Source organism: Ranitomeya variabilis, chromosome 4 (genome assembly GCF_051348905.1).
Source record: "Ranitomeya variabilis isolate aRanVar5 chromosome 4, aRanVar5.hap1, whole genome shotgun sequence".
NCBI classification, from domain to species: domain Eukaryota; kingdom Metazoa; phylum Chordata; class Amphibia; order Anura; family Dendrobatidae; genus Ranitomeya; species Ranitomeya variabilis.
In genome coordinates this window covers 480,995,299-481,013,735 of record NC_135235.1, presented here as the reverse complement: position 1 = coordinate 481,013,735, position 18,437 = coordinate 480,995,299, and the positions used below count along the sequence as shown (strand labels likewise).

Here is an 18,437-nt window from a genome sequence, read left to right as displayed (position 1 = left end):
CAGGATGCTTCAATAGCGGCCTTAAGCTCATCCAGAGTGTTGGGTCTTGCGTCTCTCAACTTTCTCTTCACAATATCCCACAGATTCTCTATGGGGTTCAGGTCAGGACAGTTGGCAGGCCAATTGAGCACAGTAATACCATGGTCAGTAAACCATTTACCAGTGGTTTTGGCACTGTGAGCAGGTGCCAGGTCGTGCTGAAAAATGAAATCTTCATCTCCATAAAGCATTTCAGCCGATGGAAGCATGAAGTGCTCCAAAATCTCCTGATAGCTAGCTGCATTGACCCTGCCCTTGATGAAACACAGTGGACCAACACCAGCAGCTGACATGGCACCCCACACCATCACTGACTGTGGGTACTTGACACTGGACTTCAGGCATTTTGGCATTTCCTTCTCCCCAGTCTTCCTCCAGACTCTGGCACCTTGATTTCCGAATGACATGCAAAATTTGCTTTCATCAGAAAAAAGTACTTGGGACCACTTAGCAACAGTCCAGTGCTGCTTCTCTGTAGCCCAGGTCAGGCGCTTCTGCCGCTGTTTATGGTTCAAAAGTGGCTTTACCTGGGGAATGCGGCACCTGTAGCCCATTTCCTGCACACGCCTGTGCACGGTGGCTCTGGATGTTTCCACACCAGACTCAGTCCACTGCTTCCTCAGCAATCTTCCTCAGGGTCCGGTCACCTCTTCTCGTTGTACAGCGTTTTCTGCCACATTGTTTCCTTCCAACAGACTTACCATTGAGGTGCCTTGATACAGCACTCTGGGAAGAGCCTATTTGTTGAGAAATTTCTTTCTGGGTCTTACCCTCTTGCTTGAGGGTGTCAATGATGGCCTTCTTGACATCTGTCAGGTCGCTAGTCTTACCCATGATGGGGGTTTTGAGTAATGAACCAGGCAGGGAGTTTTTAAAAGCCTCAGGTATCTTTTGCATGTGTTTAGAGTTAATTAGTTGATTCAGAAGATTAGGGTAATAGGTCATTTAGAGAACCTTTTCTTGATATGCTAATTTATTGAGACAGGTTTTTTGGGTTATCAGGAGTTGTATGCCAAAATCATCAGTATTAAAACAATAAAATAATGACAAATTTCAGTTGGTGGATAATGAATCTATAATATATGAAAGTTTAATTGTAATCATTACATTATGGTAAATAATGAAATTTAACACTATATGCTAATTTTTTGAGAAGGACCTATATATATATATATATATATATATATATATATATATATATATATATATATATATATATATATATATATATATATATATATATATATATATATATATATAAAATAATCTTTATTATACACTTGTTATGGGCTTGTTATGGGCACCATACCACTTATTAGAATGTTATATAGCTCTGGCAAAAATTAAGGGCCCATTCTCCAGACCTCAGCCCCATTGAAAACCTCTGGAATGTAATCAAGAGGATGATGGATAGTCACAAGCCATCAAACAAGAACTGCTCACATTTTTGTGCCACAAGCAGTGTGAAAGACTGGTGGAAAGCATGCCAAGACGCATGAAAGCTGTGATTAAAAATCATGGTTATTCCACAAAATATTGATTTCTGAACTCTTCCTGAGTTAAAACATTAGTATTGTTGTTTATAAATAATTATTAACTTGTTTTCTTTGCATTATTTGAGGTCTGAGAGCACTGGGTTATTTTTTCATTTGGACCATTTCTCCTTTTCAGAAAAAAACAAAAAAATTATTGCTTGGAAATTCGGAGACATGTTGTCAGAAGTTTATAGAATAAAAGAACAATTTACATTTTACTCAAAAATATACCTATAAAGAGAAAAATCGGACGAACATTTTGCAGTGGTCTCTTAATTTTTGCCAGAGCTGTACATTATCCAATATAGAAGAAATTGGCTACTGATGGAAGTTTACACAGCTATGGTGGGCAGCTCAGTTCAGTCACCCCCATAAAATCCATCTTGCACAGAGTCTATCACACTTCATGAATAGCTATCATTTTCCTAATTACTTCTCCTGTAAGGCTGAGATCACATTTCCAGCCTCTCCTACTTCTGGAATGACTATCACATTTCCAAACTCTTTCACACAACCACGACAGATCTTTTATCCGTGGCTAACACTCACTAGGGTGCGCGCACTACACATACCAGAATAGTCCAGTACATAGGACAACTAACAAAGTAATGCCCTTCTACTCACTCGGTGTATCGGGCAGTTACTACATAGCTGGCATGTAAGCATAACAGCCAGTAACCATACATGTATTATTAATACAGGAACCTGCTGCTCACAAGCTGTTCTCCTAGTAAAACATTCACATACATATACATTGCTGGACATTGGCAATACATAAGGGTACTTGTGCTAAAAGCACCTTATATTTAAAAAAAAAAAAAAAAAAAAAGTAAAAAGCATGCCAGGGTGAGAAAATGTAAGTGTTAAAGATGTAAGTTTAGATGTTGTGTCTGTACAAGTGGGGGAGAGTTTATATCATTGTCAGCATATCAATATATTAGAGAAGGCATGTCACTTGCAATTGCTGCAAAATGCAAAAGGTGAAGGAAAAGTGGTCCATAAATGGCATCTTTAGGAGCTTTTAGTTTAGACGTTGATAGTGGAAAGAGAAAAGATAAGGAAACAATACTTTTATTTCTAAAAACAGCACTACTTGTCCACAGGTTGTGTCTGGTGTTGCAGCTCATTGTCATTTAAAGGAAATGTGTCACCAGGTTTTGCCAAATAGAGTGCAGAATTATATAGAGACAAAGACCCCGATTCCAGCGATGCATCACTTACTGGACTGCGTGGTGTAGTTTTTATAAATTCATTTTGCTTCACCAGGAGATTATCACTAAAGGACTAGTACATATGCTGCCAGGTAGTCCAACCATGACCCCACCACTGATTGGCAGCTATGAACACTGTTTATTGCAAAACGCTGCCAATCAGTCATGTGGGCGGGGCTATACAGAGCTCTGCATTTAGAGTACTGCTAGATCTGCAGCGGATGATTAAAAAATAATACACAGCACAGTAAGTGACATTGCTGAAATAAAGCAACAACCTTGTTACATATTCCCTTTAGGTGAATGGAGCAGAAATGCAACAATAGACAAATGGCAATAAGAAACGGACCATTCTTTCTATTCTGGGACAACCATTTCAAGATGGAGGATATGGTTTATGTACTATGATATCTGCAAAAGCATCAAGACTCAAGACAATCACACTACAAAAATATATATATATATCTATGTGTAGCGGCTTGAACCTAAAATGTTCGATTCACCAAGGATCATTGCTGTGACATGCACAGTATTAACTTGTATATTTGCTCTAGCTAAGGAGACAGGCAGTTGCTTCTTAAGGGGGACGCAGTAGATAAGTAAGGGTACTGTCACACAGTGGCACTTTTGATCGCTATGACGGTATGATTCGTGACGTTCCAGCGATATCCATACGATATCGCAGTGTCTGACACGCAGCAGCGATCAGGGACCCTGCTGAGAATCGTACGTCGTAGCAGATCGTTTGGAACTTTCTTTCGTCGCTGGATCTCCCGCTGTCATCGCTGGATCGTTGTGTGTGACAGCGATCCAGCGATGCGTTCGCTTGTAACCAGGGTAAACATCGGGTAACTAAGCGCAGGGCCGCGCTTAGTAACCCGATGTTTACCGTGGTTACAAGCGTAAAAGTAAAAAAAAAAACAAACAGTACATACTCACATTCCGGTGTCTGTCCCCCGGCGTTCTGCTTCTCTGCACTGTGAGCGCCGGCCAGCCGGAAAGCAAGCACAGCGGTGACGCGGTGACGTCACCGCTGTGCTTTCCGGCTGGCGCAGACACAGTGGAGAGAAGCAGAACGCCGGGGGACAGACACCGGAATGTAAGTATGTACTGTTTGGTTTTTTTTACTTTTACGCTGGTAACCACGGTAAACATCGGGTTACTAAGCGCGGCCCTGCGCTTAGTAACCCGATGTTTACCCTGGTTACCCGGGGACCTCGGCATCGTTGGTCGCTGGAGAGCTGACTGTGTGACAGCTCCCCAGCGACCACACAACGACTTACCAACGATCACGGCCAGGTCGTATCGCAGGTCGTGATCGTTGGTAAATCGTATAGTGTGACAGTACCCTAAGTCACCAAGCCTTCCCTACAAATCGCTGTCAGATGAAAACATCTGATAATAGGATACAACTATTCATTTTGCTTTCAGTTTTTAGAGGAAGCAGTTATTTTAGAATGAGAAGCTGTGGTTTGAAGCGAATGTCTGAGATTTTAGGATAGCTGGCAGAGGAACAATACATCGGTAATGCAGTCAGGAAGCTGTGGTAAAGAGTAACACCAAAGGGACACGAATGTGGCGATGGCAGGAGATTAACACAGACAGGAAAGGAAAAGTGTGATGTGAAAGCCAAAGGAACAGGTTAAGACAACAACAAGGAAATGCTCCTCAACATCCCACCATGTGGTGAGGAAGGATGACGAGCAGGAAAGCAGCAAGCCGTGCACACATATGTTGCCCATTGGTGATCATAAGAAGTGCACCGGGGTAAGTTGACCATACACCATCTATATACACACCTCAAATAAACACAAAAACTCAGGAAAACATAAAAATACAAACTATGCACACAGTAGCATCATCAGAAACCAACCTTCTGTTCAGTTCTCTCCATCTCCCAGGCTGCCTTTGCTCTAGCGAATTGCTGCTGAAGCTCATTCATTCCTCTTCTCTCTTCCTGCAATTCATTGCACAGGTCCTTCAGGATTTTCTTTACATCAGAAAGGGTTTTCATGGACTCCATGGTCTACAAAAGCAAAATCAGGTCCACTGGTCATAAAATAAGCATGTGCAAACTGGCAGTCCTGCACCGTTATGATGGACCGTGACCATCCAGGGTCCTCCTAGTTGTGGTTCTGGTTTTTTACATAAAGATGTAAAAACGTAATCCTAATAACATTAATTGAAATCTTCTCCCACTATTGTTCCAACATTTATAGCAGTTATTGGATTAGGGAAATCATGCACAATGTCTGGGAGGTCAAGTGAACATTAAAAAGAAAAAATTCAAACTCAATGGGTTATGTTTGTGGTAAAGTACAGAAAATGCGCCATATTTACCATATTCTGCGGCCATGTTTCTACATCGCAAGATGGGAGATTTAATTCTTCCTCCTCAATCAGCATGTACAATTCTTTTACACTATTTACCTGAAAGGTGAAAATGATTGAAATAATGAGTCTTAATCTACCCTGGCAAATATCAAATGCTCTACTCCCGTTTAAAAAAGCAAAGCACATGAAACACGCGTCAGGGGCCGCAAAGGTGGCTGAAGTGGTCAGGGCCTATGATGGGTAAGTAGCCGAATATGTATTAAGACTTGTGATGACACTGACAAATAGGCATATTTTGCCATAGTCGCTTATGGCTTCACTTGATAAATGTACTTCTGACACTCACTAATCCAACTTTCCCAGGTTATAATTTTGACCACAAAGCTATTCTTTGCCTACCTTCATGTCTCCTCCATTTTCATATGCTATGTCTATGCATATCATGTCTAATCTAATTTTTATGGTGATTTGTTTAATAAATATTACATGAATATTTATTTTGGGTGGCTTGTTGTTACTTCTTTCTCTTTGGTGTTGCAGAACACGTATCAAATACGGTAATAATGCCAGGGCAATGAGCTGTCTGGCATCTTTACCACACCATGTCAAAATGGCACCACAGTGCTGATGTGATGTAGATGTGACAGGCTACTGTCTTATAGGATACATCAGTGTTAATTACAAATCATTTCCCAGAATTAGTCCCAGTACCAGACTGACCCCATTCATTTAGGTGGTGAAGTTCTATCCAGCTTTGCAGCATCTTTCCGGACTTTTAACCACATGACAGCAGTAAATGAGTCTGACCACCATGACCAGCCCCATGGGACATGTGAGCAAAGGTTTCCAAGCTGTAAATGTCAAATCTGTGCCTTAGATTTGATGTGAGCAGAGCTGTGACGTGGGTAAGGTATATACACATTATTAGAATCACTTCTTGCATATGCTGGTGCACTCAGACTTCAATATACAAAATGTATGCCATGCAGCATATACAGCATAACCGTAGCAAAGCGACAACAAGTCAACTACACTTTTCAATACAATGGAACATCCCATAAAAATATATATATTTTTTAAAATAAGTATATTCAAATAGTTCCACTCATCTGTGTCATTTCAAATTGTACACATCAAGAGTATGCACTATAGCAAAAAGAAAACTCTTCTGGCTGCTGTGATTTAATAAATACTTTCACTGGAGCAACTTTTGGCCAAACTCTGAATTGTGCCATTCCTGTGATCGTGCAGTCATACCATTCCAAGAGGCCTGACAATTGTTTAAACGTACCCCTACTAACGGGGTGCGTCCCTGGACGGCAAAACTATCCAATCAGAAGACTCAAACGCACGTCCTTTTAACAAAGGAACGGTACCATTTGTGAATCTGTTTAGATCTCCAGGAGGAATACCTGGAGCAGGACATTGCAAAGTTCTACAGAAAAGATGGCCATACTTAAGGGGCGAGCCCTATTCAAATTAATTAAATGGATTTTAAACCTATTTAAAAGGGAGAAATATACATTTTAAAAGAGTCATCTCATTAAGTTATCATCCAAGGCATACTATCTGACAATAGGGACTAATGGAAATTTCAAGTAGTTCCACACATACAAACATCACACAGAAAAGGGATGTTAACCCCTGAACCCACCGAACAAACCCTCTATTATTAACAATTCATTGCATCCTAGCAAAGCTGACCTGACAATCACTTAAGTATGTGTCTTCGCCGTGGCAGATCTTCAGTAACACTGACCCTTTAACCCATGCACCATATCATTTGTCTCCTTGACTGTTTAACACAGCATCTGGTGCCTTCCCGTAATTCTGAGCATCAGATTATCAGATTGGTCCTGCACTGTCAATGTAATCCACATTAGCCTAAGAAATTCCTGGCTCTCCTGCCTGGTGGTGAAGTACGGCTAGAATATAGGTTTAGTCACATGCAGAGATTCATCCATAACAGCTGCTATCACAGCCAGGAAACAACGCCCCAGGCAGCAGTGCCATCCTGAGCTGCGGCTCCCCACCGAGAGCTGCAAAAGCCTCATGCGCCCAATGAAGTCAGGTTTATATATAGATCCCAGCGACTAGGCAGAAGAAAGACAGAGTTTTGTGATCTGTCATGTGACCAGCATCTACATCCCCCTCTGCTATGTTGAACAATACATGAAACAGCTTGGGTATTCTATTACATCTTAATTAAGAAGCATTCACCCTTGGCACCTTAGATTTGCACCTAACATTAGGTGAGCCTTTGTTTTTCTAACCCCTATCCACAGCTTTGTCAGTACCTTACACAAGATTATCCTCTGCACAGGCATCAACTGGTATTAGGGTGGCATGTTGTGATTACCCCGCTACTTAGCATGACAGTGCCAATTAGCTGTATAATTCTTGGAAGACTATAAAAAAGCCAATTAATTGGCTGAGGCTGAAGAACAATTAGAGACACCGACTTCTGTAATGAGAGATCAGTGCTGGTGATGGGGCAGCTCAGCCTCCGCTCAAATCAGATTTAATGAGAAATATATATATATAATTTTGTGTTTTCCATGAAAACACATACTTTTATCAGATGAGTTGTCAAGTAAATTGTCGGAACATTGACAAGGTTAGAAAAAAAACATTTATTATTTGAAATAATAATTAAAAAATAATTTTTCACCTTCAAACTTTGCTTTCGTCAAAGAATGCTCCCTTTGGCATTTTAGCAGTAAATTTGCTGAGATACAAGTTGGTTTGGCTTGATGGGCACTTTTTGCGCACCATACGGTCAAGCTGTTCCCACAACAGCTCAATGGGGTTGAGATCTGATGACTGCGCTGGCCACTCCATTACAGATAGAATACCAGCTGGCTGCTTCTTCCCTAAATAGTTCCTGCATAATTTGGAGGTGTGCTTTGGGTCATCGTCCTGTTGTAGGATGAAATTGGCTCCAATCAAGCACCGGGCCTCTCTGACCTTTCCCGATGCCTGCACACTGCAGTACTTTGCTCTGACCTCAACAGGACAAAGTACGCCTATGCAGGAGCTGCCGCAGGAAGACAAGAAGAGGACGTCATCGTAGGAAGATGGGAGGTGCTGGACCCAGACCGCCACGCTCATCAGACCGGGACCACCCCTGGGTGAGTATAATATAACTTGTTTTTCTTCTCTTTCAGGTTACATAGGGGGATTATTACAGAATGCTGTGGATAACCCCTGATGCCAGTGGAATTAGCTTATAGGCGAATTTTGGGGTGATAGATTCCCTTTAAAACTGCTACTGGTAGTAGCATGTGGATTAGTCCCACTGAATGGGGTCAGTCTTCTTTTCATCACATTGTTTTTTTATTGAGGGAATTTTTACAATAGGGGAAGGTAAAAAAAGGCATATATCAAACTAACAATATACCGTATATAGAAAGGGAAGAATGAGCAGAAAAGTTAGGTAAGTGGGGAAGAAGGGGGAACCAGTGAAAGGAAAAGGGTGAGCTATAGGTCACTAAGAATGCACTTTTATTAGAAATACCATAACTAACTTGTACAAGCTGTAACTGTTAAAAATGCTGAAAAAAACTATTAAAACGATACATATACGATATTCTGGTCCAGTTTGATCACTTATTTTGTGTGGCAGAGGCAGTGACCTTACAGAGATTTTTTTTATTCCACAAGTACCATCTGTGATTATAATGCTGAAGTGAATTATTTTTCTTAACGCAAAAGATAGTTCAAAGGTGTTGTAAGTTTAAAACTATCAATTACATCTTCAAAAGATGGTATATTAGTAGATTTCCAATTAGTAACAACATTTTTAATACTTCTAATATATGGATTATGATTAAAGTTAAGCGAATGTGTTCGGAATCGGTCGCCGAACCTGAATTTGCCATATTCGTGCCATATTGGTACCCAATTCGTGTCAAATTTGTGTTTGATGATCGGTTCTGAACATATTCGCTCATTTCTACTCCCATTGACTCGAAAGTTCGGCTGTGTTCGGCGAATATTGCAAAAACAATATGCACAGTCCATCATAATCGGAACAGAATTTTGAAAAATTCGCTCAGCTCTCATCTCACGAGATCTTGGTGCCGAGGTCTCCATCTGCACAAGTGCCACCCCCAGCAGCCATTTTCACGGAGTCCACCGCACAGGAAACCATGGACCTGCGGGGGCTCTGGCCTTTCACAAAATGACGGCAGAGCCCCAGCAGCACTGGAGACCCCCGCAGCCGTGCCAAACACCCCCGCAGCAGTGCCGGGCACCCGCCGCAGCACGCCGCACATCGGAACACCTCCTCATCCCAGCCTGAAGCATCACCCCAGTCCTGCCTCCTCCAGCAGCAACCCTGGGACCCAGCTTCATCGCAGCCACCACCGCCAGTAAGCAATAAGACACATGGATTATAAGAAGCACCACTTTTATAAAAAAAAAAATATATATATGTTTTCCTATTTTTCTCCTCAAAATTTGGGGTGCTTCTTATAATCTGAAAAATATGGTATATTATAATCCAATCTTAATGCTAGAAAGATGATTATTGAATTTGGTAATATCGAAAAAACGGTTATTCCCAATTTTTCCCCATTTACTGTATGGCAAATTAGGTAATTTATAATTTAGTATAGATATTGGCATTAACTTCACAGGTATCTATTTGAGGTGCCATAGATCTTTTAATTGTTTTCATGCTAGTACACACGTGGTCAAAATTGCTGGTACCCCTCGTTTAATGACAGAAAACCCCACAAATGACAGAATTGACCACGTGTGTAGTGTGTCCGTAATTAAGTGGTGAGTTGGAGTATGTAATTTAGGATTCAATATTGCCACTAAGATCAGAGAGGATTAGGAAGAATTTTTATTAAGGGCTAATCCTCTTTTAGACCAGTGTCCGTTTTAACTGCAGAGTAGCAACCTGACGCCATTGGGGATTATAGATAAACTAGATGGTGGCCCGATTCTAACGCATCGGGTATTCTAGAATATGTATATATTTACGTTGCGCTTAGCACAGCCACGTAGTATATAACACAGCCACGTAGTATATAACACAGCCACGTAGTATATAACACAGCCACGTAGTATATAGTACAGCCACATAGTATATAGCACAGCCACGTAGAATATAGCAGCCATAGTATATAACACAGCCCACGTAACACAGACAGCCACGTAGTATATAGCACAGCCACGTAGTATATAGCACAGCCACGTAGAATATAGCAGCCATAGTATATAACACAGCCCACGTAACACAGACAGCCATGTAGTATATAGCACAGCCACGTATTATATAGCACAGCCACGTAGTATATAGCACAGCCACGTAGTATATAGCACTGCCCACGCAGTATATAACACTGCCCACATAGTATATAGCACAGCCCACGTAACAGACAGCCACGTAGTATATAGCACAGCCAAGTAGTATATAGCAGCAACGTAGTATATAGCAGCCACGTAGTATATAGCAGCCACGTAGTATATAACACAGCCCACGTAATATATAGCACAGCTCAAGCAGTATATAACACAGGCCACGTAGTATTTAACACAGCCCAAGCACCAAAATTTGTCCCCAGGCAAATAATTTACAACAGAAATTCAATTACTTTGTACACTTTGCATAAGAAAATTATTCCTATACAAATGTATGATTTTCTCAACTGAATATGAAGGGCTTCTGAAAGCGTATTGAAATCTTCGATGGACTGAATGAGTGTTACACAAAGATCACCATACACTCCCATGTATTTCCAGTAGACCATTTATACTAACCTCCAGAAAATCTTCTCCATCATTCTGGAGAATCTTGCCTTTCTGCCAATGCTGAAGAAACCACTTGAGCTTCATGAAGGTCAGGTAGAAGCTCTGCTTAAACTGCTGCATCTCTTGCACCAGAACGTTCTTCTCCTGGCTCCAGAACTTCTGCTCCAACCTTCTCTGTAGGCCCAAACTCTGGAGCTCAAATTCCCGTCTCAAAAGCAACTTCTGGTGATCCTCCTTCAACTGCACAAAGGAGTGGCAAGAAGGAGATAAAATTACTACATATATAGGTAAGGTTTATTCAGGAATGTTTTAAAAAAAAAAACAGTTCAAGATATATAAAAACTACATATCCTCATATTACAAGGTGGAAATACTGTACAATATTATGGCTGTCTGAATGGCCACAAAACAGCAAAAAAAGCCATGTGAATTAGACCCAGAATGTCTGCACGCACACTAGATATCAGGCTGGTAGGACCTGACAAGAGAGACTTAACATGGGTAAAATTTGTAAAAACTTTGAAGTTGGGAGACAACGTATAAACTAGAGAGTTAACACATTAATGGTAAATTTTGATGATTTTTTAAAATCTATTCTATATAAAAATTATAAATTCCCGAAATTTACTATTAATGTGTTAACTCTCTACTGAAAGAACTGTGATCTTCGCTAAATGACCCATGTATGCGAAGGGCAATTTTATATTTTAACTTGATGAAATGATGACTGAGCTTAGTAGACAGTGACCTGAGCAATCTTCTGGTTGAAGACATCCTCATCTTCTTTCCGTAATTGCCTTTCCTGTGACAGCTGTTCCTGCAGCCCCTGTATGGTCTCGTTGGCATCAGATAGTACCAGTTGCAGGTCTTTAATCTACATGAAAGAGTCAAATATTAATGTATTGCAATTTGGGATTTTTACAATGAATGCTCCTTTATTATAGGTGATTGGCATATTTCTTTCGGGAGATAGATACTTCACTTTTGTAGAGATTCATATAAAGTATTTTTGCTTCAAATAAGTCATTTCATAATGATGTTGGGGCGAACAGTCAAAACTCAAGATGTAAATTATGTAAATTGTGATTGGTACACGTGGCTTGAACTATATAATACAGCATTACTTAAAAACCCAATTGTCTAAGCCTACAGCTCTTAGGTTGATCCTTATAATCAGAGTAACAGACTATAAAAAACTGTGGACCTGCCAAATATTAATCCATCTGCTGTCTAACCTACTAAATGTATGTTGGCAACCAGGAAGCAGAGGACAGATGGAAGGGAACATGGCTGCATGAGCAGACTACACATGGTTTGTTTGCAGTCTGTTACCATGAAGACACAAGTCCTTCTACACTACATGTGGACCCAAAACTTGTTTCAAAATAGGTCAGTTATAAAGTCCCTTCCTTTTATTTTAGATTTTGGGGACCTTCCCAGAAGAACAAATTTTCACACCTTGAGAAGATAGAGTTCAATAAGATTTTAGACCTAAATGTCCAAGGTCACGCAACAGACTTGACTTACAGGCTAGCTTCATCTGCCTTGATTTAAAGGGACCTGTCACCCCCAAAATGTAAGATGAGCTAAGCCCACCGGCATCAGGGGCTTATCTACAGCATTCTGGAATGCTGTAGATAAGCCCCCGATGTATCCTGAAAGATGAGAAAAAGAGGTTAGATTATACTCACCCAGGGGCGTTCCCGCTGCGGTCCTGGCCGATGGGCGTCACGGTCCGGTCCGGGGCCTCCCATCTTCTTACGATGACGTCCTCTTCTTGTCTTCACGCTGTGGCTCAGGCGTACTTTGTCTGCCCTGTTGAGGACAGAGCAAAGTACTGCAGTGCGCAGGAGCCGGGAAAGGTCAGAGAGACCCGACGCCTGCGCACGGCAGTACTTTGCTCTGCCCTCAACAGGGCAGACAAAGTACGCCTGAGCTGCAGCGTGAAGACAAGAAGAGGAAGTCATCCTATGAAGATGGGAGGCCCCGGTCCGCGACTCCCATCGGATCGGACCACCCCTGGGTGAGTATAATCTAACCTCTTTTTCTTATCTTTCAGGATACATCGGGGGCTTATCTACAGCATTCCAGAATGCTGTAGATAAGCCCTGATGCCGGTGGGCTTAACTCATCTTCCATTTTGGGGGTGACAGGTTCCCTTGAAAGCCAGTACCTGCATAGTCAAACAATATGTGCTGCCTTCTGTTTCATCTGACCAAGCTCCTGCACATGTGTTGGCACTTACAGTAAGATTGGAATTTACTAAGCAAGTGTCAATCACCACTAATGAGGCAGAGTTACTGACTTAGGGGGCAGTCAGACCGCCAAATAAATCAGGCAGCAAAGCTTGGAGAGGCCGTGACTCTCCAGACCTGAACTTTAGCATGGCACAGAAATATATGGAGAAGTCACGTTTGGGTTGGGAGAGACGCTGGCCAGTCCGTGCATTATGGTGCAGATTTATACAGCTATATGACTGTGCCTTAAGAGTATGACTATACCAGACGCTTCTTAGAGCTGGAACAACTAGCAGACTCCCAATTAATTTTTACAGATGGCATAAGAAATGTTTGTTAGTTATAAAAGGTATGGGACCTTTATTAATGTGAAACAAAAATCTTTCCTTCACTGTACATCGATTGTGCAGATTAGGAGCCAAGATGGATGGGACAGGTTTTTCCTAATGTAAGAGCGTATACCTATTTAGTGCATATATAGCAAGAACCCAAAGTTGCCTGGTGTACAAGAAATGTGTATACTAAAATTTTATGTATCCCAGGCGCTAGAAGGCAGAAGTAATAAGACACTGGGGCAGACCTTCCCTCTGTTAAGTTACAGTGACAGGGTATTTGGCAAATGATGTGTAATCCAGGAGACGCCTAAAGAAAAGGACTAGGTTTTAAATTGCAACAATATATACACATTACAGTAATTTTGCATCAAAAATTGCAGCTTAAAGTTATCCTTTTAGCCACAAACCTTCTGATCTTTTCAACATTAATATTTTATAGCCATGCATGTGGTTTAAAAAAAGATTGCTAGGAAATACGATACAACACTATTATTATGCCAAATTAAATCATTTTTAGACAGAAATAGTTAAAAGCAGCGGTTTCGCAGAGTAGTGCATTTTTTCCATAGTAACAGGGTTGCTTGGCAACCAGGGAAGGGTTGCTAGGCAGTGTAAGATGCAGCTAACACCCATAGGTTTGCACTATTAGTTACAGGCAGCGCTGTTGCTGTGCAGATAAGGGCGTGAATGTTGTGAAGGATGAACGCTTATTTACATCAGCAGCGAGAAAACTCTGCCAAAGAATCATCGCGAGGTCATCATGAGAGACGAAGGAAAGAGTCATAGGAATAATACATTGTGTAACACTGCACACCGTGCAGATCCTAAAGCCCTCGGCATAGAAGAGAAAACCTGCCCGCATGAGTCACACATTTGGGAACATTTGTGTCCTTTCTCAGAAGTGAAAATATGACAAAGCAAAGAAGGTGGGGGCAGGGATGGATTATAGACTTCCTGTTCCCAATTCATTCTCCCTTACCACTTAATCTGAAATAGTAATGTTTTAGCAAATAACATGGCAAACGTTTTTGGAAGGTCATATGCCCAAAGTGCCAATAAAACACTGGCCAAAGCAAGCAACATTTTTGCCTCAGTTGCAGATTTGGCTTTACTAGGACTTTGGCTACACTGTTAAGTAGCACAAGCACTACTGCATGTAAGCTGTGTTGATGGATTAGGAGAATTTAGAACATCCAGTCATTTAAGTGTTATTCCTGATTTTATAGATATTGTCATAATCAATTTTTAACATCTACTGCTTATTAAAATGTACCGTAGATTTTGAAATATTAACACTTTTTTTTTTATTACAATTTGTTGCCTAAGAAACCTACCGCCGCAATCATTTAGCTTGTAAGCACTGCTGGCTGGGATTAAGCAGTAAAAGCACATACCAGTCATCCTGGCCAGCTTAACCTCTTCACCCCCAAAGCTTTTTTCAGTTTTGCATTTTCGTTTTTCACTCCCCTTCTTTGCAGAGCCATAACTTTTTTATTTTTCCTTCAAGATGGCCATATGAGGGCTTATTTTTTGCAGGACAAGTTGTACTTTTGAACGACACCATTGGTTTTACCACGTCGTGTACTATAAAATGGGAAAAAAAATTCCAAGTGCCAAAGCCAAAGCCAAGCGACACTACTCTGTCCTCCTCCTCCGGGACCTGTCTTCTGCCTTTGACACAGTAGACCACTCCCTATTACTACAGACCCTCTCATCTCTTGGCATTACTGCCTTGGCCCTATCTTGGATCGCGTCATACCTAACAGACCGGACATTCAGTGTCTCCCACTCACACACCACCTCCTCACCTCGCCCCCTATCTGTCGGAGTCCCGCAAGGTTCAGTCCTAGGGCCCCTGATCTTCTCCTTTTACACCTTTGGCTTGGGACAGCTCATAGAATCTCACGGCTTTCACCATCACCTCTATGCTGATGACACACAGATCTACATCTCTGGACCAGATATCACCTCCCTACTAACCAAAATCCCAGAATGTCTGTCCACTATTTCATCCTTCTTCGCCGATAGATTTCTAAAACTTAACATGGACAAAACAGAATTCATCATCTTTCCTCATCTCACGCGACCCCCCCAACAGACCAATCCATTACAGTAAATGGCTGCTCACTCTCCCCAGTCTCACAAGATCGCTGCCTTGAGGTAATCCTCAACTCTGATCTCTCCTTCAAACCACATATCCAAGCCCTTTCCACTTACTGCCAATTCAAAAATATTTCCCGGATCCCTACATTTCTTAACCTAGAATCTGCAAAAACCCTAATCCATGCCTTCATCTCACGCTTGGACTACTGCAACCTCCTGCTCTGTGGCCTCACCTCTAACACTCTGGCGCCCCTCCAATCTATCTTAAACTCTGCTGCCCGACTAATCCACCTATCCCCCCGCTATTCCCCGGCCTCTCCTCTCTGTCAGTCCCTTCACTGGCTCCCCATTAGCCAGATATTCCAGTTTAAAACTCTACCCAATGGCATACAAAGCCATCCACAACCTGTCTCCTCCATACATCTGTGACCTTGTCTCCCAGTACTTACCTGCATGCAATCTCCGATCCTCACAAGATCTCCTTCTCTACTCCCCTCTTATCTCCTCTTCCCACAATCACATCCAAGCTTTCTCCTGCGCATCCCGCCTACTCTGGAACGCTCTACCACAACATATTAGACTCTCGCCTACCATGAAAACCTTCAAATGGAACCTGAAGACCTACCTCTTCCGACAAGCCTACAACCTGCAGTAACCACCAATCCATCATATAACTGATGACCAGTACTACCCTCACCTACTGTATCCTCACCCATCCCTTTTAGTCTGTGAGCCCTCGCGGGCAGGATCCTCTCTCCTCCTGTACCAGTCGTGACTTGTATTGCTTTAGATTATTGTACTTGTTTTTTTTTTATTATGGTATACCCCTTTTCACATGTAAAGTGCCATGGAATAAATGGCGCTATAATAATAATAAATAATAATAACAATAATAACTATACCAAGAGTGGAACAATTTTCTCCTGGTAGTATGTTTTTCATCTATGGGCACTTTTCCATAACAATTAAAGAGAACATAAACCGTAGACTTACCTCTGCGGCATAGGACTCATTGTCTTCAGGCTGATAGCTCTTATGTCCTTTGGTCTGGTCCATATTATGTTCATTTTCGGTCTTCTCCCAACATGTTGCCTCCTTCTCTCGACAGTTCCTACACTCAGGCTGCTGCATGCATGGGCAAGTTAATGAAGAACAGAACGAGAAAGGCCAAGGGAAGGAGTAAAGAAAAGGAACACAAAGACAATATGAAATAAAAGGGGATCAAACGAGAAACCAACAAAATCAATGGAAGAAGGGAAACAAAATTACATAATAAAATAAAGGAGGAACAGAAAGAAGAGTTTGGTGACGGAGGAGAAAGACAAGGTGGAGAGGAAAAGAAAACACGCAATGAGTAGACACGTGGGCTGGGGGTTTGTTAGGGAAAAAAGACAGGAAGAGAAAAAGAAGGGAAGAAGAAGATGTGCAAACACCGGTTATGGTGCCCATGCAGTGAACAAGGGGGCGCAGGAGGTAGAGGAAGATTAGCTCTGAAGTCTAGCATCATGCAGGAAAGTAGAACTCTGGGTAAATAGAGCATGCACCAAACAGTCTCAAAACCACTCGTCACCGAACGCCCTGCAACTGGTCCTAGATCTAGATCACATACACCACACACACTCTGAGCCACCAGGTACCATCAAAATTAACAGTACTACTTTGATGGCAATGTTCCAGATGGACAAGAATATAGCATTTTAGGTCCTAAATTTCCCTCACACATGAAAACCCCCTAAATAAAGTAAACATACACGATCATAAAAACTATAGTTATAAACCGTACAAAGTCGCCACAACCTGCATTTCTTTGCTTGTTTTCGAGATCTAGTGCAGCACTGGTTCACAGAAAAGAGCAGAACATGGAAGATGGTTTACAGCTAATCCACTGAGACCTTACCATCACTAGCCAAATAAGCAGAACTCTGAGGTATTGCTACGGTTGTTTATACCAATCTATTCTACTTTCCTGGTTGTGTTTTTTAACAAAAGGGACAAAGTCACTCTTCTCATTACTAAACAGTCTGAATGTATAGTTTGGAGAAGGATGTACAGTTGCCTGCAGCAGGAGCCTCCTCCCTCTGCAGATAGCTGGGACTAAGGGTAAGTTCACACAGGGCGTTTTTGCTGCTTCTTTTTCTGCAGCAAAACCTGATCTTCTTGGCAGGAAAGAAGCTGCGCCAAAAACGCAGGTTTGGGTGCATTTTTGGTGTGGTTTTTTTTGGTGCGCATTTGTTGTGTTTTTGGTGCTCTTTTTGGTGGGTTTTTTTGTGTCTCTTTGCCCATGCGAATGTCAATTGACTTTCTGCAGTAAAAATGCTGCAATTAATAGTACCTGCGTTTTTGCAGCTTTTTCAACACCCATTCAAGCCAATGGGTAAAAAACGCTGCAAAAACGCTGAAAGAAGTGATATGCTCTATGTCCAAAAAACACGGCAAAGCACAAAATCCTGATGACACAAAAAAACAATGTGTGTGCATGAGATTTCTGAAATCTCATAGGCTTTGCTGGTACTGTAAAAAGCAGCTGAAAATTAGCATAAAAAATGCAGCAAACAAAATGCCCTGTGTGAACTTATCCTAAGTGTGTCTTTTTACCGTAAGTTGTTTCTAAGCCATCCCACCATCAGTTCCTGCAAGGAAATGGTGAAAAATAACTCCTGATCTCTCTGGGTTTTTTTTGCAAACTGTTTTAGCATGAAGCAGAAAATCTTGCAGAATGACATACAATGTGGGCAAGTTTATCTTCAGCTTATATTTAACATTGAATTTTTAGGTTTAAGGTACCGTCACACTGAGCAACTTTCCAACGAGAACGACAGCGATCCGTGACGTTGCAGCGTCCTGGATAACGATCTCGTTGTGTTTGACACGCAGCAGCGA

General features: G+C 41.6%; 1 protein-coding gene across 3 annotated transcripts in view; it reads right to left on the bottom strand.

Annotated features, from left to right (window-relative positions):
• Positions 1-18,437, bottom strand: part of MTCL2 (microtubule crosslinking factor 2) — a 103,462-nt gene that overhangs the window by 21,632 nt on the left and 63,393 nt on the right. For 2 of the 3 annotated variants that reach the window (XM_077251865.1, XM_077251864.1), the window contains exons 6-10: positions 16,551-16,682; positions 11,631-11,756; positions 10,892-11,122; positions 5,126-5,215; positions 4,659-4,811 (exon numbers count right to left, since the gene is read on the bottom strand). In XM_077251865.1, the coding sequence (XP_077107980.1) occupies positions 4,659-4,811; positions 5,126-5,215; positions 10,892-11,122; positions 11,631-11,756; positions 16,551-16,682 (732 nt within the window). The remainder of the gene's footprint in view (positions 1-4,658; positions 4,812-5,125; positions 5,216-10,891; positions 11,123-11,630; positions 11,757-16,550; positions 16,683-18,437) is intronic. The other variant, XM_077251863.1, reaches the window with a different exon arrangement.